Source organism: Colossoma macropomum, unplaced genomic scaffold (genome assembly GCF_904425465.1).
Source record: "Colossoma macropomum unplaced genomic scaffold, Colossoma_macropomum, whole genome shotgun sequence".
Taxonomy (NCBI): Eukaryota; Metazoa; Chordata; class Actinopteri; order Characiformes; family Serrasalmidae; genus Colossoma; species Colossoma macropomum.
Genome location: NW_023494790.1, coordinates 29,394,772 through 29,415,164, shown reverse-complemented (window position 1 = coordinate 29,415,164; position 20,393 = coordinate 29,394,772). Strand labels below are relative to the sequence as shown.

Sequence of the window (20,393 nt, the reverse complement as noted above, 5' to 3'; positions counted from 1 at the left end):
TCCCAGCTCGGTAGCATCATATGATGGGGAGACCTAGCTAGCAGGTGGAATAGGCCACGCAAAACTGGGGAGAAAAAATGTTTAAAAACTTTAAAATTAAAAATTTCAATTGGAGTTTTTAGTGAACTGTTTAATTGCAGAGCTGTTTAAAGAAACCAGATGTAGTTCTTTTATTGTATAGCCATATGGTAAAGAAAGAGAAGTTAAAAAATACAAATTGATTTGTGACTGTTTTAGGTGAAAACAACACAAACATTACAAGTGGACCTTAGACAGAAAAACAAATTAAGGATATGCATATTAAAATACCTGAAGAGCTCTCACTGTGAATGCAAGATGTTTTATGTAAGCATTAAACACAACACAGACAGTTAAACACAACACAGCCTGTTAGACTTAAGCAAGTACTCCGCGTTGAAACCAGATCTGATCAGTATCTAGCAGCTACATTTGAAAAGGGCAAGTGTAAACATGTCCTGATTAGATGATGATCAGATGTTAATGCCAAGTGTAAACAGGGCCTATACACGCGTTAATGCATGCATGAGCAAAAATCGGGCGCCAAGATTCTTATCAGCTCGAGTTCTTACACTGGACCAATGCACACTGTGTTTCTCCCTTTCATCGGCAGATAAGACATTGGCCGTGATATTTTGTGCACCCTTCGTAGGATGAGGAACTCACCTCTCTCCTTCAGTCCTGGGAAGCGTTGAGAAACAAAGCTTCACCCAGTTGAACACAATCACTTAACGTTTCAGTAACAAAGAGGACTCTGTGCACCTCTTCCTTTACGGATCAAAATAAACAAGGCCAGAAAACTGAGAAGGACTGGGAATGCTAAGTCTTTTGCATATCTGCTGTGACTTGTCTGAGTTCCTCAGGCATTTAGGAGTATGCCTAACAGGTAGGAGGTCTTTATGGAAGGTGTGTGTGTGTGTGTGTATGTGTGTGTGTGTGTGTGTGTGTAAGCACACACGTACGTGTGCACAGTGTCAGGTTTTCTTTTCAACCCCAGCAGAGCAACATGTCTGAAGCTCTGTCAGCTGCTCCACTACCATTCTTCTCACTCATTGCTCAATCAAGGACGCAGTTCAGTTAAACCTTGTCAGTTAAAACTCCACATTTAATGAAAATCACATCACTGCCAGACCGCCAGCACGTTCACCTAGTATCCAGACAGCATGGTGACAGCAGGGCTGGACAGTGGCAATGATTTCAAGTTTCGATACAAGCATCGTGATACAATATGACACAGAACAGCACCAGATATACAACACAACTGACTTTTTATCCAAGCAGGGTCATGTTCAGGTAATTTAGTAGCTTGCTAAGAATCCAGTAGCTTCATAAGAATCCAACTTGAGGAAGCTACAGTAAAGAGGAATGCTACCCTGGAACTAGCATTTAACATGTTTTTGCTATATTATGTAATATTATGTAGTGTACAATTCAAGGTTTTGTACCATTTTCATATTTTCATCTGTCAGTGTTCTCTCACTACAACACCCAGCATGCATTATGTAAATACATCTTTTCGGCACTCCACAAATTCTAACTGTGAATCATTGATCCAGAACCCAATAACTATATCTTTGTATATGGTCATCAAACTTCTTAATGATTCTAAATAATTAAGTTGAAGAATTAGCCACCTTAGCTAGTCTGCCCTCAGGTATCCACCCACAAGGCACCTATAGTCTTTCAAAACTTACTTCCACCTTCAAGATACATCAGCAGAAGGGGGTTTTCCTAGTCTTTGAACTCACTTTAGAGACTATTGTGACACTGCTGTATGAGGCGAGCAGGCATGTTTACAACAGATAGCAACTGGTTACATTTTTCATTTTGGACAGTGTCAAAGTCTACTAGAGCAGAATTTTGCCTCACAATTATACTTTATAAATGTCTCAAATTCCTTCTCCAATTTCATTAACATATTTTATCTCGTATATATACGCACCCCCCCCACACTGTAAAAGCTGACTCAGACTCATTGATACAGCCATGACCACACTGATTCACATATTGCCAAGAGCTGATCCACAATAAACTCTGTAACAATATTTTGAACAGAGTCCTAGATGACACTGTCATTTATCATCCCCAAAGTGTGTACTTACAAAGAATTACGTCTGCGGTTCAAATTTAAAAGATACTCTGATAATCCGTCTCAATTCTCTCAACCTGACATCATCACTGGCAGTGCTGCTCGCTGTGTGATGTGGTGAAATCACTCTCAACCTCTGTTTCGCTTAGTTGCACTCGCGCTGCTTTTGTTTTTGCAGGTGCCTTTCCCAGAAAGACTCTGGAAGAACACTGTTTGTCCACATTCAGTCAAGGCCTTTTCTTTCCTAATCAAAGAACAAATGTGTGTCCTGCTGCATATCCTTACTGAGCTGTTTTCATACAGAATAGGATGACAATGAGGACCTTTGATGCACATGACTTCACTGAGAAAGAGGCTGTTGGTTTATGAATACAGTTACACAAACTTCATCATATTCAGCACACATGATCCTCTCACATGCAAGCCATGATGACCACACAAGGCACTCAAAGCGGAATCAACAGGATCTGAACCGTGGAGTAAACTACTGAGTCACATCTGTTTACATAAGAAGACCTGGTGGCCAAACACTTAATTACCAAGTTATTACATTCAAGAGAGGACAGTTCAAATCCTAGCATTCATTAAAGTCATGATATACACCGATCGGTCATACCACTAAAACCACTTTCTTGTTTTTACAATCAGTGTCCATTTTATCAGCTCCACTTACCTTATAGGCACACTCTGTAGTTCTACTGTAGTCCATCTGTTTCTCTGCATACTTCTTTATTTCACTTGTACCCTCTTCCTTAATGATCAGGACCCCCACAGGACCACTACAGAGCAGGTATTCTCAAGTAGTGGATCGTTCTCAGCACAGCAGTGACAGTGACATGGTGGTGTGTTAGTGTGTTGCGCTTGTATGAGTGGATCAGACACAGCAGTGCTGTTGGGAGTTTTTAAATACCTCAGTGTCACTGCTGGACTGAGAATTGTCCACCAATCAAAACTATCCAGCCAACAGCGTCCTGTAAACAGCATCCTGCAGGCACTAATGAAGGACTAGAGGATGACCAGCACAAACTGTGCAGCAACAGATGAGCTATTATCTCTGACTTCAAATCTACAAGGTGGACTGACAAGATAGGGGTCTAATAGAGTGGACAGTGAGTGGAGTCCTGACCACTGGAGAACACTCTTTCACATTAACACTACATTAACTGTAGAACTACAGAGTGCTCCTATATGGTAAGTGGAGCTGATAAAATGGACAATGAGTGTAGAAACTAGGAGGTGGTCTTAATGTTATGGCTGATCGGTGTAAAGTAAAGCGTGTACTGTTGAATGAGAGATACTGTCGACCCAAATGTCACACACTGTCTATTAAGGTCAGGTAGGATACACGTACCTGTTCAGAGTGTATTCAAATCTGGTGCAGAGTTGCAGACTAACATCAGCCGAACACCATTCCCTCTGTGGAAATTAAGGCGAACCGACTCTCAACTCTTCAGCCAAAGGTTGCAGCTCGACGACAGCACAACATCTGTGGGTTTCCTCCTTTTAAAGTGTATGAATTTAGTTTTTCGCCCCGAATGTGAAGCCAAAGTAAAACCACTCGGCACGTGGAAAATGGCAAAAGTCTTTGTTTTTGGATTCAGAGAACCCGCGGAGAGGCGACTCCAGCGAGTGGAGAAGACCTCTGAGTGGATTAAACGTGAGGTTGACGAGTCCTTTCTCAATATGTAGCTGGCTGAAACAGACAGACTACAGTCAGGCACACACACGTAAACACGACTGACCGTGAGACTGTGGCTACTGCAGGCGGAATTAACTACAGCGAAGAACAACTCGTGAACCAATCGATTCGTCTGAACCGGTTCTTTTCATTCAACAGGTTGAACCGATTCCAAATAAATTAAATTCTTAAATCATCTACACATTTTTACGTCCGCATTACAGGCTGAACATTTCTATATTTCCAATAGTAATCTCAATTTAACCTCATAAAATAACCATCTACAGTAAGACACGACTTTGGTCTCTCTGTAGCCGTAACAGTCCTCTTTCTTTGTGCATTGTGAATCTGGCTTCATAAGTCAGTAAAACGGCGACATCAGACTCACTCACTATACAAACTGCATATGCAGGAGAAGGTAATAAGGTTGGTTTGATTTTCGAATCAATCAATTGCCAACTCGTTCGATTCACTGAATCGAGCGGCTCAGAAGAATCGGTTCGGTAAAACTCCCCAGTCAGTTGGAAAGTTGAAGCCCCGCCCTCTCCGCGCTCATTCAGCCCGCGTGCAGTTAAAAACTACAAAAAAACAAACGAGTGACCACTTTTGCACACAGGCAGGCATTGCGACAGCCACATCCACTGGGGTATTAGAATCAAAATGACCCAGTTCTACGTTAAAAATGGCTTTTAACAGTCGGCGAAAGATACCATGATGGAAACTTGTTTACGTTTAAAAAATCACGTACCTTGGACTTCCTGTTATTGTCTGTTTGGTTTTATTTGATTGATTCTTTTTCTCCTGAACTAAAGTAGACGGCTGTAAAACTAAGAGGAATGTTTTCCCCCAAAACCGCCACAGAGTATTTATAATTTATATACGTGTTGGTATCAGTCTACCATCTGCTGTTATTACTGAGGTATTACACATTTTTCTCCCTAGAAACTTTAACTTTAGCTAGGTGTTCTAAGATTTATTGTAAACCGGCGGTCTGGATATCCATACACACTGTTTAGCGAGATGAACAAAGCGGATTATTTGGCGTTCCCAGCAATTGTTGGGACAACTGGCCAATACAGTAACATGAGAAAGATATGGGATAATCATCACTACAAATACCACATGGACAGAATGGCGAATGGCAAGTAAAATATAAAACTGTTGACATATCACGCATTGGAGAGAGGTCTAATCTAATCTACTGACAAGAAGTCATTTTCACTTTTGTGATACCCTTCCAGTCAAACCAACGGTGGACAACAAAGCTCCTAGAACATACCTTCATTGCCATCTGAAGATGAAAAAAATTCAGGTAAATGGGGAAAATAAACACAGCAGATATTGTCTCTCATTTTTTCTCTTTTGATTGTGGAAACGCCTGTCCTTCAGCTTGAGCAGGAGCGATTCATGGAGATAGAGAAAAGCAACAGGTTGCTGTTGTACAGAATCGCCCACACTATGGCCAGCGGAGGTCAGGATAACTGGAATGAATACAAGCCCAAGCCCAGGTAACTAAGTCCACTGTCTCTATGTAGAGATCCCTCTCTATTCAGAAGGTTCAAAACTGAACTGATCTTAAATTAAACTCATTGCTATCTTCTCACTCCCTTTATGGTGCCACTATATTTAAGTGTGTTTGCTGAAAGAGTGGAATTTATCAGACATTGTCATGTTGTAGTATAGCCTAGTTAAACTGTCCTATAGCCTAAGACTTTAAATTGGCTTTAAATTGCATTACATTGAACATGCTTGACTTGTATGAATGCAGTGTGAACGCAGATTTCAGGAAAAGAGAACTGGTGAAAATGTCTCTGGAAAACCAGGCCATCCTCAAGAGGATAAATATGACCAAGTCAGTGTATGATCACAAGAAGTGGCTTACCGATTATAAAGTAAGACCTTAAGAGTACCTTTAATGACATTTTCAGCTGCAACCAAAGCAGAACCCAGCGTATTGGCATATCAGCATAGAGAGAGACAGTAAATAGCAGTTATTGTGACAGGAATTATATCTGGACCTGCTTCAACTGAACATAACAACAGAACTGATTGATAATTACTGAAAATAACACCCAGCTTGCATGTTAAATTTAAAAATGTTTTTTACTCATTTAATTTAATGTGATGATAGGTTACAGGAGGATATATGTCTCGACTTTCGAGGTACCCGCAAGAACCAAAGCCAGTTAAAATGGCAAGTATTAGATATATTTCCATTAGTTTCTTGCCTCACATTAAAATAAAATATTATGAGAAATCATTCATTAAAAATTAGTATATGTCAAAAGATAAGAAAGTAAATAATATGTAATATTAATATGTGTCTTTTGATCCAATCCAGTTGCCACCATTGAACCTCCTCAAATGACGTCACATCGAAACCATGAGTCCTCCGGCACAACACATTTGGACCGTTAGGCCTAGGAATTAAACTGATGTATATGCAAGTATTTGAGCACAATCAGTAAAAAGATTTTAAAAGCAAAATGTTCCATGTTCTTCATGTTCAGTAGTGACCCCTCCTCTGAGGACTCTGCAAATACGGCTCCCTTACTTGAGCAACATACCAACCTGAAACAGGGACAAACAGGTTTACTGTTTAATTCACTGCCTCCTTATCCATCTATATCTGTATGCAAATCTATAAAGTATGTGCAAAATCAAACAACATCAACAATCAGTCACAGATTATTGTAATTCTGTGGTCACCTTGTCTGGCGTTATGTTGGGGCATCTCCAGTTGTAGAGGTAGTAGTGCATATGGACGTCTCCCTCAGTGAACCTCAGAGATTCCAGGAATGTCTTATTCTCCATCACATTCAGGGCAGTGAACACATCAAATCCTCTCTGAAAGTTGATGGTGAGTAGTATATTGCAGTTGTAACAACTTAAATGAATACTTTGGCAGAAAAGCAAATTTACACAGTTTTTCCCTTAATCCAAATATAGTAGATCAGCCAAGAAAAATGAAAAAGTTCAGACAAAACTAGAAAGGCAACGTTTCATGGATAAACTGAACAAACTTTAAAGTTAAAAATGCATCAAACGTTAATGCAGTTTCAGAACACTGTTAATTGGTTTTAAAAATGTAATTGGGCTTACATAGTCATTGCTACAAGTTGGTTGCTACAAGCTATGGTGTGTTGTTGTACTTGCTTGAAGGTTGGTAGGTTGTTGCTAAGGTGTTGCTAGACCATTGTTGTGCTATCCTAGGTGGTTGGTAGGTTATTGCTAGCTCATTGCTATTGTATCTCAGGTGGTTGCTAAGGTGTTGGTAGGCCATTGTTATGGTATCCTAAGTGGTTGCAAATGTATTGCTGCACCATTGCTATGGTATCCCAGGTTGTTGCTAAGGTGTTGCTAGCATATTTGTATGATGGTGCCATAAGAGAAGTGTCCAAACATTTTTAGCTACAAAGTGTAGACTGACTGTGGTGGAATAAGAGATAGAGGTATAAGCATTAAATATCATATAACTGGAATTTCTCCGAAAGCTGTAAGAGGAGTAGCGTTTCTGCTGACCATAGAATAATAAGAAGAAGAAAATGAATAATTGTAAGCTAGCTTTGTCAATTCAGGCCTTGGAATGGCTGCTATTGCTGTCTTAGCTATGTGAAGTACTTTTGTCCATCTTTATAGATAACTATGTCATACAGTGTCCAAAACCACATAACAAGTCTATTTGAGACTGATTAAGAACTCAGCATGCTTGGACGCAAGTGTATGTTGAAAGTTAATTGGTGGCTCCATTAGCCTTGTGGTTTCAGTAATTAAAAAAAGCAAACTTCAGGCCCCAAACATATTTTAGAAGATGAACTACGTTTGGAGTAAGAGGGAAATTGTGTACAGTTGATTTTTTACAAAACTATCCCTTTGTGCTGATAATACATTCCAGCATTCTAACTGCTCTTTAGATGAACTCTATTCTCCACAGCCACCCACATAATAAAGATTTCACAAAACATACTGCCACTCATTCACATTGACTCACAGCCTTAGCTATGATGAGGATGTCCTCTATCAGCTGCTGCAGTGAGGTTGCAGTGGTGACTGTGTAGAGAGCGTACGCCGCCTTCAGGCTCCGATGGGCAAGATGGTTCAGAACTGTCGAGGACAAGGTGTAGAAACTCACCATGTCAGTTATAACGCCATCTGCGCCCTGCAGGAGCAACACAAATATTAAGCACATGTTAATGAATGGAGGTCTTCCATGGTGCATGCTGCGTGAAACACCTGTTCCTATGTACTGTTTTAGTATTTCTCACTCTTAGCTCATTAAAACAAGCAGATACACTCTGTCAAGAGTGCAGATTTTTAAACTTCAATCAATGCCACATTTGTGTTTGTATGCAGAAAAGGAAATATTTGAATTTGCTGAAAGGTTGTTGTTTTGTTTTGCAGAAACCTGTCATTTTTTGACCCAAACAGATCGAAAATGTCAGACGTGCAGACTCAAACTCGTTAATACAGGATGTAAATCAAGAATGTTTCATTGTGTAACTAACTATATCATGAATTATTGAGTCAATAATTATGTGATGTAAATCAAATGTATAGCAAAAAACAATAATAACTCTAGACCTCTGAGGGTTAATGAAGTACAGATGAACAGTCCCAGGCAGATATGCCTAGTAATTAATGTGGTAATGGGTTATGGTTTCACTCTCTCTGGAACTCAGACCATGTTTTACAGTTTCCCCTTTCAGTGACATTGACATTACCAAAACAGAGAAGTGAGCAAGAAGAGGGTGAATTTGTATTCCTGTGAAAAGCTTACCCTGAATAATGTGTGATGTAAGCAAACTGACCTCCACCACATAGGTGTCAACAATGCCGTCTCTGGGTAGAAACCAGTGCTGAACTTCCTCCTGGTTCATGATGGGGAACAGATGGAAGCCTCTGAGATTCTCATTCAACAAAGCTTGAACCCTCGGTATGTCTGCCAGGGCCATGAGGCGGAGGCCAGAGGTTTTTGTCGTCTGTCACAAGGAAGAGGAACCAAAGAAGAGGAAAACGTCATCAGATATAACACTAAAGATATAATAAACTAGTAACAAAGTACTGCTTGTTATGTTGCCTGATGTGAGCCCAACTAATATACAGTGGCCCAAAAATTATTTGGACATTTTTAACTATTTCACCATTGGTAAACTTTATAGAACTCCTGTCATACATTTTTCTAGTATTATATTTTTCCACTTTTAATGTTTTTGCTATGTACCACAAATAATCGTCATAATTTTTTACGTGAACAATTTCCATTCTTTCTTTATCCTTTATGCTACATTTACATGTTGGCAGTAGACAGACAACATTCTGTTGTTTTCAGTGGAGCCGCAACAGCAAATTTCAACAAGCGAAACGTTCTGCCAGATTTGCTATTGACCGTGACAGTGGAATAAACCGGATGTTGATTTCTTCTGGGAGACATCGGTGATGCACTCCTTATAACATCAGCATGAATGGTCGGAGCTAAACTGCTGTAGGTGATTAGGCTGATACGTAAATGCATTGGTTTTTGTCACGTCACCAAAACAGTACATTTGAAATGGACTGTTTTTTTTTGCAGCCTGGTATCCATATATGGACTGTACTGACTGGAGAGTGGATGATATGTTTTGATACTTGAACAATGTTTTCATACTACATCAATCATCAAAAAATATCAAAAAAAGGAGGAACGCTTTTAAAAGAACACTTTGCCAAAAAGAAAATTACAGTTTGGGAATGGCCTGTTCAAAATAAAAGCCTCTTGGTTTGACATTTTGTCTCCTAACACAATGAACGTAATAGATTTTGAATAGGACGCACATGTCCAAATACTTGGTGGCCAAAGGAAATAGCTAAATAAGTAGTCTGGCAACAAAATCACTCAATTTCATCCTTAGCCCAAATGTAGTTGATCAGCCGAGACAAGGTTGGTGTCTGAAGTTTTCTTTGTAATTCCAATGAGCATTTTACAACTTATAAGGCTAAACAATCACCTGCTTACCGTAAACTGCATCAAGTTGTTAAGTAATAACATTCTTGCTATAGTAAACATGGCATGGTTACCTTTTTTGTTTTTTTGAGAGTGAGAGTTTATAATTATTGTCTGTGCCAAAGCATGCTCATGAGGCTGAGTAAGTCTGCAATGCATTTGACAGTTTTATTAATTTTCTTTGACCAGAAATGGCTAGGCATTACAGTAATAGTAACACTTAAAAAGACATCCTGTTTCATTATATACTCTTCCTGTGACCTGTTACAATCTGTTTGGACTTAAAGGAGAATTCCACCGTCTTTTCAAAATGTCTGCATATTTAAGTTAAAATGCAAACAAAGCCATTCAGAGTGGTTTGATGTGAAATGTTCCACTCTAGAAAAACTAACAGCGAATTTTTCACCAGATATCTGAGGTGCCTCTAAAAGCTACCACACAGAAAGTTATTATAGGGCCCATGTCCTACATTTTTCTGGTATTTTATCGTCAGGTACACGTTTGTGTGCATGCCATTCCACCAACTTTTCAAAAAATCTGCATAATTAAATTGTTAAAATGTCAACAAAGTCATTTGGAGTGGCCTGATATGAAATGCACCATCTAGAGAAACTTACTTACAACAGTTCACAGCGCTGGTGATAGGAACCAGATGTCTGATGCATTTAACGTTTCTAAAAAGTGACCTTACAAACATTCATTAAATGAAATGGTTATATTGCCTGATGCCCATTGCATTGTTTTATGATAGTTTCGGCTTTAAGCTTTTTTATTTTTTTGAAAGTCCATTTATGTTGGAGAAGATTTTTTTCTAGATTTAATACTACTGTACCATTATCAACATTACATATAAAAGAAACCCAGAAGATGTGTATATTCACTGGTCAGTTTGGATAGCAAATAAAATGGCTATATTTCAGGACCTATCAACACCTCTGTAAAGAAAATGTCAGTAGGTAAGTTTCTCCACTGTGAATCATTTGACATCAAACCACTCTGAATGGCTTTGAATGACTCACTGCAGTTCCTTTTTAAATGGGGATCAGAGCTCACTACAGCTATTGATGGCTGAAAGAGGACAAAATAGCAAGCTATGGAAATGAAAAGTTCTGAATTTGTTGTTGGTATGCTGCTGTTTTATCTTTAATGTATGGTTAGGCTGTGTATAGCAAAACGTTCAGATAATGGTAGGCTAACGCTTGAAAAGAAAGATGGGCTAATAAATCATGGCCCTGGTTATGACATGGACGTGTCTGAAGATGGCACGGTATGCACTGACCTCAGGCAGGCGGTTCAGCTTGAGCGTGCGCTGCAGGGTCATGTTACGGGTGAGTGAGGAGAAATTCAGCTCAATCAGCTTTCGCGGGTTCAGGGAACGGTGCCAGTACCTGTTAACACCCAAACAGAGGAAAACCGCCATGCTCAATTAAGCCTGAATAGAAGCTCCGATTTAACTGAGGTCCACTTGAGTGTACAAGGACACATCACATCAGACATGTTTACAAAAGAGGGGGGTCTGTGTGCACAGTAAACAGAAGGGCCGGGACAGTGGGATGGCTAATTTGTAGTATACCTGCAGCTTGCCACTGGCTTTGGCAGTACAGCGCTGGTGCTGTAGACAGCCTGGAATAGTCCCTGCCTCTGGACCCGCCTGCTGATCTCACGGATGAGCACCGGAGCCACACGCTTAGAGCGCAGCTTCTTATGCACACACAGGAAGTTCACCTCCACCATCTTCCTCTCTCTGTGGAGTTTCAAATCACAGCTTATTCCAAATCATACAGATCTACTAAAATCAGTCCATCTGCTGAACTTCTACTTACTGACATCTACTCTCAGTTGTCAGTTTATTTGACACACCTATCTTGAAGCTACAAACCCAATACCAAAAAAGTTGGAAGAGTATGTAATACAAAAAAGGAGTGATTTGTAAAAACACTTTTACCTATATTTAAATGAAAGCAGCTCAAAGACAAGATATATCATGTTTTATCTTATCAACTTCATTGTTTTTTGTAAATATAGGCTCATTCTGTAATTAATGCCTGCAATACATTCCAGAAAAGTTGTGACAGGCAATTTAAGAATGGAAACGTTGTGAAACATTCACAAAACATTTTAAAAGAGAAGATGTAGTTATGCTTCGGTATAAAAGGAGCATCCAGGAAAGGCCAAATACGTGGCAAGGAAGGGTGGAGCCTCGCTGCTTTTCCAAAAAATGCACCAGCAAAAAAGAAGCAAGGGAATCCAGAAAAATATCTGTGCATAAAAAGCAAGGCCAAAAAACACAATTGAGTGTTCATGACCTTCGATCCCACAGACAGCATTGCATTAAAATCCAACATGCTTCTGTGATGGAGATCACTGCATGGGCCCAAAAATACTCTTACAAACCATTGACAATAAACAGCATTCAACACTGAATACACAAATGCAAGTTAAGACTGTATTATGCATAGTGGAAACCATATGTCAACAACATCCAGAACGGCCACGTACTTCTCTGGACATGAGCTTATCTGAAATGGATGCCTAATCAGAGAGTGTAGGTGCTCCTAATGCGAATGTTTGCTGCATTATGAAGTGCAAAATACGTCAGTGAAAGCCCTCTGTTGCTGTGCAATTTATCAGACTCCCTTTATCCTGTCCATTAATGGAAAGGGATCACCGTAGGACCACCACTGAGCAGATATTATTTTCAGGATTGCAGCAACACTAATATAGTACTGACTGTCACACTGATGTAAATTGCTGTAAGTTTTTTGCTGTGAGACAAATATCCAGCCAATAGTGGTCCTGTGGTCAGAAACTGACCAGTGGTAAAGGGCTAGAAGACTACCACAAATTGTAATTGTATTTGAACAGTGGCAAATTTCTTGCTTTCTCATTTCCTTTGTAAGCCTTAATTATGTAGCTAAAATGCCCTTGAATGCTTGGTTAGCGTAGCCAGCTCTCTACAAAATGGTCATGCAATGCTAGCTCGCTTATGAAGAGAAAATGCAGTTAATTTCTGGTTTTGTAAATTAAAACCATCTAAATATATTCCATTCGTGTTATTAAACAAAAAAATACTGACCTAAAAAAACAAGTGGAAATTGCATTTGATAGCTACTGTGAAAAAGGCTAACTTCCATTTCTTGAGAACATTTCTGACAGTTGAAAGTCTGGCTGTCTTTAGAGAGGTTTTAGTTAATGCAGCTTCCATACTTCTGTTTATTTATTTACTTATTGATATGATATTATTGTTTAAAACCATCTGGCAGCTCCTGTAGACCTATTGGGAGCTTAACATTCCTTTAGATCTGTAGTCAAACTTGCAGCTAGACACCTTTGTTTATGAAAGAAGTGAAAAACTGTTTCACATGTCAAATACAGACATGCTTATTTCAAAGGGGAACTCGATTTTTTTCAAACATTCTGTGTAATTAAATAGCTAAGGTGTAAACAAAGTCAGAATTGTTTACAGTGGTGGTGATAGGAACCAGACATAGCGAGAGATACATGCAGTGTATTGTGGGTAAAATATTATCCAAAGAATTTTTAGATTTACCAATACATCACCATTATCAACATCAAAAAACCGAGATGACACATGTAGGTTCACTGGTGGTTTTGGATAAAATGAGTATATTTGCATTGCATACTTTGTGACCCCTGCCCCCTATCGCCACCACTGTAAAGAAATCTGAGGTAAGTTTCTCTGCATTTCACCTGGTTTGAACGATTTAGCGTTTACATTTCATTGAATTATACAGAAATTTTAAAAAATCAGTTGAACTCCCCTTTATATTTGTTAAAAACGCAGAAGCAGCAGAAAATAAGCTGTCCACATCATTCAGATCTACAGGATCAGTGTACTCCCTGAGGATGTACTTACGTGTCATATATTTGAACAGTGGCAGGAATGGCACTAATGAACCCCACTAGTTTTCGGTTGGAGTTGACTCTCACTCCGCAGTGCCACTCACGCTGCCAGCCTGGCGGGCACAGTGCCCTGAAATGATGTGGAAAGAAGCAGGGGAAGAAATGATCAAATTAGGATTAGTGAATAATTTCTGAAGTTCTTGGCTTAATACCTTCTGATCTAGCCATGCTGTACAGCCATGCTGTAAAATGAGACAACACTGGCCTCCAGTGGCTGCACTTACCATAGCAGGAAATCAGAGGTATAGTGGATGCGAAGCGTGTTGTCATCCTCTTCTGTGTAGTTTTCATTCAGCAGAGTACACAGCTCCACTAGCTGCAAACAATCACATGCAAGACAAACATGGAACAGATGAGGACCTCAGTGAGGAAAATGTGGATTAAAATCACCCCAGACGCAACTGTTTCATCCTAATATCTTCCTGTGACCTATTACCATCTGTTTGGACTTAAAAGGGAATTCCACCGACTTTTCAAAATTTCCACATAATTAAGTTAAAATGCAAACAAAGCCATTCAGAGTGGTTGAAATGTTCCATTCTAGAAAAACTTACAGAGAGTTTTTCACCAGATCATCTGAAGTGACTCTAAAAGCTACCACACAGAAAGTTATTATAGGCCCATGTCCTACATTTTTCTTGTATTTTTTAGTTTGTGTGGTTTTATCTACTAAAAACATGTTTAAATGACCAACCTCTCTTTATAGATTAGAATGGAATAGGCTTGTTTTGTTACTATGCATTTAAGAATGATGTACATAAATATCTGAAAATATGTTGCCTGATGCCTGAGACACTGTTTTACAAGCATTTTAAGATCAAGTTTTGGCTTAAAACGTATTTTTAAAAAATATGTTAATGGTGGAGAGGTATACTATCTGCCCAGAAGTATCCTGGCAGTCCTCTTATTGTACTGACTTTCAGTTGCACACACATAGCTTTTATAATCTACATAGATAAAGCATTGACCAATAGAATGGGGCACTCTGGAGCAGTCACCCATGAGCATAAGGTCACAATGCCCAATAGCAAGTGTCTGCTAGAGGGGTATAAATCCCCCAGTCATTTAAATGTGAAGCAGTGGAACTGTGTTCTTTGGAGTGATAGAGCTCTATCCGATACCTTTTGGATGAGTTGGGGTGATGTTTGTGACCCAGAACTAATTATCCAACATCAGTACCTGACCTCACAAATGCTCTTATGGCTGAATGCAATCAAATCCTCACAGCAAGTGACAACAACATCTAGTGTAAATCCTTTTAGAAGAGTTGAGGCTGTTACTGCAGGAAAGGGCCTGCTAACTCTCTATTAATACCCTTGATTTTAGAAGAAACATGGATGAGTCTGCAAACTGGTATAAGGAAAAATAATCCCCAAAGAAAAGGTATATTTTTCAGATTCAACACTATTTTACCTTTATCAGCATTACATATAAAACATTACATATAAAAAGGATGACGTGTAGGCTCACTGGTCAGTTTTTATAATAAATAATATCTATATTTTCAACATCCTGACACCTGATTCCCATCAACACCACTAAAAAGAATATCTTAGTTGGTAAGTTTTTCTACAGTGAACCAGTTCACATCAGTCCGACTCTGAATAACTTTAAATTATTCAACAATTGAATTATGCAGTGGAAATGGGGATAAGGGTTCACCACAGCTAAAGATGGCTGAAAGAGAACAAAACAGCAAGCTATGGAAATTAAACCTTCTTTAGGAAAGAGTAATGGGTCACTCACCTGTTCTGGGTTTCCCAGGTCCAATGTGTCCCAGCAAAAGCCTTGCGGGAGAGAATAACACTCCTCTCGAACACTCGGCATCTCAGGCTGTATAGGCCCATGGGATGTCACCTCCTCATCTTAAAAAAAAAAGAACTTAAGCGACATGAACTGAAATTATATCACAATACTTTCCAGTATATGGGTAATAAATACGTGATATCATGATTGCCAATAAATTGAGAAATAAACGCTAGGGGTGTAACAATACACTGCAGCCACGATTCTTGATTAATTTATGAATGCTGTATTCATGATTCTGTATTCTCATGATACTTTAAACAAAATTCCAGTGAAGAAAAATGATGACTATAATCATGTTCTCGCACAACTTACTAACAGCACTAGGGCTAGGAGGTAGGAGGAGTGCTGGAGTGAGTTGTTGATTGATGTTTGTTTGCAGACTTTGGTTTTTAAGCGATGGAACTGCATTAGATAGCATAGTTAATATAATTTCTATTTTCCTTGATGCATTGTCACATCTCCACAGTGTACACTGCCACCGTTTTGTGCTGTGATATCATAACGTCACTGTGCAGTGTTACACCCCTAATTAGTACATGTTAAAAGGCTCCTTTTACTCTTACAGAAACCAAATACTGAAAGGTCTCTGCTAAAAATCCAGCTAAGACCAGCTAGCTGGTTTCACCTGGTTTTTGATGGTCTAGGTGGTTGACAAACTGTACATCTAGCTGGACTAAATGATTAAAAGACATACTCTATGCTGGTCAACAAGCTGGTTAAGCTGGTGGATCAACTTAGCTGGTTGATGTTTTCATTTGAGTTTGATGGTTTAGCTGGTGTGTCAGCATGACCAACTTGCTTGTCATGCTTGTTAATCAGCTTGGCCATGATGATCGATCAGCTTGGTTGTGCTGATCATTCTGGTTAACCAGCTAAACCATCAGCCTCAAATGAAAACATATCCTATGGTCTAGCAGCTTAACCTGTTTGAGGTTTTTTTTTTTTTTCCGCACAGCAGGACTGAAAAGCTTTACCTCCCCTAGTAAAACTACTACGACACTATGTGCATCATTAAATCTGAGCAAGCACTGTGAAGAATCACAATTCAGCAATGTCACTTTCAAAGTGGCTCAGTGTCTCACTGTCAGTGAATGAATTGAGATTGTCCAGAGAGTATTTCATGCCAGTCTACATCTTTTCCCTTCATACAAACTCCACAACATGTAGCCTATGATGAAAGTATCGCATTCAAGCCTTGTACAACTACAACTAGTCATTAGATCTGTACCTATCTTAGGCACTGGCTGGGTGTTCCAGAAGCGGAAGTTGTGTCTGCGGGCATCCTGCAGGTTTTTGGGTGGGCCCTGGCCCAGTGAGAAGAGATGCAGTGCTCTCTGGATCTCCTGCTGCTTGTGTTCAGGGAGAGCATCCAGCTGGGAAGGGAGAAAGGTTAGCAAAAAGATCAAGGAGATAAGCACCAAAGAGTTTATGTGTAATGTGAATTCTGCAGTATTGACAGCGTACCTTATTTACAAGAAACACTTGCCTTGTAGCTCCAACTTCATTGATGCACAGTTAAACCGTGTGGCTCATCTGTTCACACTCATTTTACCAATAGTCAGTTTCTGGCCACTGAGCCAATCTTGACTGGATATTTTCAGCACAGCAGTGACGCTGACCTGGTAGTATGTGTGCTGTGTGTGTAAGTGTATCAGGTACAGCAGCGTTTCTGGGGTCTTCACACACATCTGCATCGCTGCAAGGTTGTGCGTAGTTCACCACCCTAAATAATATCTAACAGCATTCCTGCGGTCTGACTGATGATGAATGAAGAAGAGGTTCAGCTGTGTCTAAAAGTTTGGGTGACCCGTGGGAAAATGGCATGGTTTGGTTTGTGTAAGTAAGTACACATCCCCTATAGCAGGGTTTCTCCATCACTAGGCCACTGAGCACAAGTTGGGAGGGTGGGGTGGCCTGTAGAGGGCCAACAATGGCACTTATATATTATTATTATTATTATTATTATTATTATATTTTGTGTTCACTGATGCACATCATATATTGCCAAATATAGGCACATTTAACATGTTTTAAGCAGCAAGTTGAGTTTTGTTTCATGCTTTCTAGTGATAAACAGGTGGGCCTTGAGGTGGAAAAGGTTAAGCACCCCCTAAAAACAGATAACATTTGTACAATTACTGTTTTTTTTTGCTGAATTTAACATGTTGGTGGAAAAATGGTAAAAAATACAATGTGGTCTGTGCATAAGTTATGGTAGGTTTCATATTTGATGTTTTATTTTTTCTAATATATTAGACTCAGATAAATTGTGCACTTAAATTAGGTTTTTAGATTTTAAGTTTGTTCTCTGTAGAGAAGGTGTAGACTTATTTTCACTTATAAGATCAACAAAACATGTAGGCCCAATGTTTGGAAAGGAGAGTTAAAACTTTTGCATACAATTGTATGAATGAATCTAATTATGCAATTATTCAGCAACAGATGGGCTGCAGTCTGTAATTGTACACCTATATAAAGGCTCTATAAGGTAGATTTATCTCCTTATGTGGAATGGAAGGTAGGTCTTTCTAATAAAGTGGACAATGAGACTCCATAACAGCAACATTTCGCTTGTGCTGCATATCTTGCCAAAGTATCAACATAGATGTGTCACAGACACCCACCATTTCAAAGGGGTCCCGTGGTCCCTCCTTAGCCCATGCTTGGCCCTTTTTATTCTTCTTTGGATTCTTTTTCTTTTTTCCTGCATCGTTGCCCTCTGAGCTCTTCTCACTGAATGGTGGACACAAAACACAGTCATCAAGACAAAACCATCAAGACCAAATACATGAAATGGTAAGAAAGTGTTTAAATAGAATACATACGGGCTTTGGTCCTCAGCCATATGTGTGTTTTCAGGCATTGGAGCAGTGACTCTCCAGGCTCTCGTCTGTAGCTGTTCTGTGTATTGAGTAGAAGAGGAGCTTATCTCACAGTGCAGTGGGGGTTGAAGGGGGCCACCCAACTTCCAGCAACTATCGTCACCCACCCCACCCTTCTGATAGGCTATCTGAACAAAATAATACAGGAGCTGTGTGGACAGCTATAGCTCAGGCTGTAATCCTTAGCCATGCTGTGGATAATATACTCACTTAGGCAACTTGGATAAGCACATTACTTTACTGCACAACAAGCAGAAAACGCTTCCAAATATCCACAACCAGAGGGCCATGGTGCCCTCACTGAGGTTCTTAAGGGAATAGTGACTATACTAACCCCAAATATGGTCATTCAGAAATGACATGTTTCAAGTTTGCTTCTCATACAGAATATACAGAAGTACATCACATACAATCTTAGCAAAAAGAGGTTCTGTATACCAGTAATGCTATGGAAAATTTCAGGCTTCAAGATGACTGCTATTATTATTTTTAGCTGCACCCTTAAAAAGCAGTTCTTTTAGGGTTTAGTTCTTTAGTAAGGACAGTGTTTATATAGAACCGTGACAACTCATGGAACCATCTGAATACATAAATAGTTCTCGCTGATGGAAAAAACTTTTATATGGATGATTCTACCGAATTGGTTTGATTTAACTGGCTTGGACTTTAGACTGAAGCCCTTTTGTTTTGAGTGACCCTGTACCTTAATCATGTTTATTTTATTAAAATAAATGATGGAGCATGCTATTCATAACTTTACCAAATGTTTCAGTGGTGACTGTTTCATCAGGGAAAATTTTAGTTCAGTTACTAGCCAGTACATAACTAGCAAGCACAGCTTTGAACAGTTGTACAAACATGAATTTAATCACAATGTTTTTCAGCAAAACACTAAAAGCTTCACATTATTGCATAAAATATTTGTTTCAGTAGTGACACTGATTTTCAGACTTTGGAACACATTTACTTCAAAACAATGGGATCTAACTGCTCACCATGTGGCCATGAGGGACAGGCATAAAGTCTCACTTCCTGCTCTAAAATGCAGGGGTGTGGCTAAAATAAGGCTCTGCCTGTGGACTCATTGGCTGTGTCCAAAACCACATACTACCGTACTAAATAGTTTGTTAAAAAATAGTTCACCACCGATAGAAGTCCATTCATTAGTGTAGTATGTGTAGTGTAGTAGTATGTTATTTTGGACTTTTGTGTTTCCATACTGGAAAGTATGAAAGTGTGGGATTTTTATTTAAAAATTAAATTTGTATTTTGTATATATTTAGGTTATTACTCAGTTAATCTCAATACATGTCTTGGGTTTAAATAGATAAGATAATTCTTGCAAATATCTAAGGTCTGAATACTCAATTGGTTTTTTAAATAGTTTTTTCCCCCTAATTTCTTACTTTTAAACTATTTGGCTGGACCGGTCCATTTATGGTTCTTTAAAGAACATTATAGGGTTTATATATATATATATATATATATATATATATATATATATATATATATATATATATATATACACACACACACACATATAGCTCCAAAAAGGATTCTGTATAGTATCAAAAAGGTTCTGGGACTTGGAGCAATAGCAGATCCTTGATGTTTTTTAAAGAACCATATATAACAGGTTTTCCGTCATAGGGAAGAACTGTTTATGTATTCAAATGGTAACATGAGTTGTTACAGTTCTATATGTAGACATTCCCTTTACTAAAGAGCGCTTAAAGAAGGATGTAGCTAAAAACAGTAATAGCAATCCTCATGAACCCTGACATTTTCCATACATCCTGAAAGCGTTCTTTAGAAAGGCAATGGTTCTACATAGAACCAGCTGAATGCATAAATGGTTTTTCTTTACAGTGGAAAACCACATTTCTATTGTACAATTTAATTTAGTTTCCATTATTACAAAAAACCTTTCTGACACTATATAGAACCACACTAACTACACCAAAAGTGTAGATTTGTTGAATTTTATGGGTAACAGTAGGGTGAATATTGTTA

The 20,393-nt window shown here is 39.0% G+C and overlaps 3 protein-coding genes across 5 annotated transcripts in view; 1 reads left to right on the top strand and 2 right to left on the bottom strand.

Moving 5' to 3' along the window:
- The window catches only part of svild (supervillin d), a 90,909-nt gene extending 86,998 nt beyond the window's left edge, over window positions 1–3,911 (bottom strand). For 2 of the 3 annotated variants that reach the window (XM_036572984.1, XM_036572989.1), the window contains exon 1: window positions 3,459–3,911. The gene's annotated coding sequence lies outside the window, so the exon portion shown is untranslated. Of the gene's footprint in view, window positions 1–684; window positions 704–3,458 lie in introns of those variants that run through there. The other variant, XM_036572988.1, reaches the window with a different exon arrangement.
- Window positions 3,912–4,805: 894 nt separating this feature from the next.
- LOC118808960 (uncharacterized protein CFAP97D1-like) lies at window positions 4,806–6,203 on the top strand. Its single transcript, XM_036571839.1, has 6 exons — window positions 4,806–4,926; window positions 5,027–5,097; window positions 5,175–5,293; window positions 5,554–5,677; window positions 5,917–5,983; window positions 6,127–6,203. Exons 1-6 carry the CDS (start codon window positions 4,806–4,808, stop codon window positions 6,201–6,203), a joined length of 579 nt encoding a protein of 192 aa, XP_036427732.1.
- On the bottom strand, window positions 5,645–18,413 carry nmt1b (N-myristoyltransferase 1b). The gene is made up of 12 exons (XM_036572991.1): window positions 18,324–18,413; window positions 18,123–18,231; window positions 16,727–16,871; window positions 15,436–15,554; window positions 13,914–14,005; window positions 13,643–13,759; window positions 11,339–11,509; window positions 11,045–11,153; window positions 8,594–8,764; window positions 7,777–7,944; window positions 6,495–6,632; window positions 5,645–6,356 (listed from the first exon to the last, which is right to left on the bottom strand). The coding sequence occupies exons 1-12, from the start codon at window positions 18,359–18,361 to the stop codon at window positions 6,336–6,338; spliced, it is 1,398 nt and encodes a 465-aa protein (XP_036428884.1). The 5' UTR covers window positions 18,362–18,413; the 3' UTR covers window positions 5,645–6,335.
- Between the last annotated feature and the right edge of the window lie 1,980 nt (window positions 18,414–20,393).

Coding starts and splice junctions, on each gene's coding strand:
- LOC118808960 (XM_036571839.1), top strand. CDS start 4,806: ATGAACAAAGCGGATTATTTGGCGTTCCCAGCAATTGTTGGGACAACT. Junction 5,098..5,174: donor TGAAGATGAAAAAAATTCAG/GTAAATGGGGAA, acceptor CCTGTCCTTCAG/CTTGAGCAGGAGCGATTCAT. Junction 5,294..5,553: donor GAATACAAGCCCAAGCCCAG/GTAACTAAGTCC, acceptor GTATGAATGCAG/TGTGAACGCAGATTTCAGGA.
- nmt1b (XM_036572991.1), bottom strand. CDS start 18,361: ATGCCTGAAAACACACATATGGCTGAGGACCAAAGCCC. Junction 18,232..18,323: donor ATGGCTGAGGACCAAAGCCC/GTATGTATTCTA, acceptor TCCACCATTCAG/TGAGAAGAGCTCAGAGGGCA. Junction 8,765..11,044: donor AGCTGAACCGCCTGCCTGAG/GTCAGTGCATAC, acceptor TCCTTGTGACAG/ACGACAAAAACCTCTGGCCT.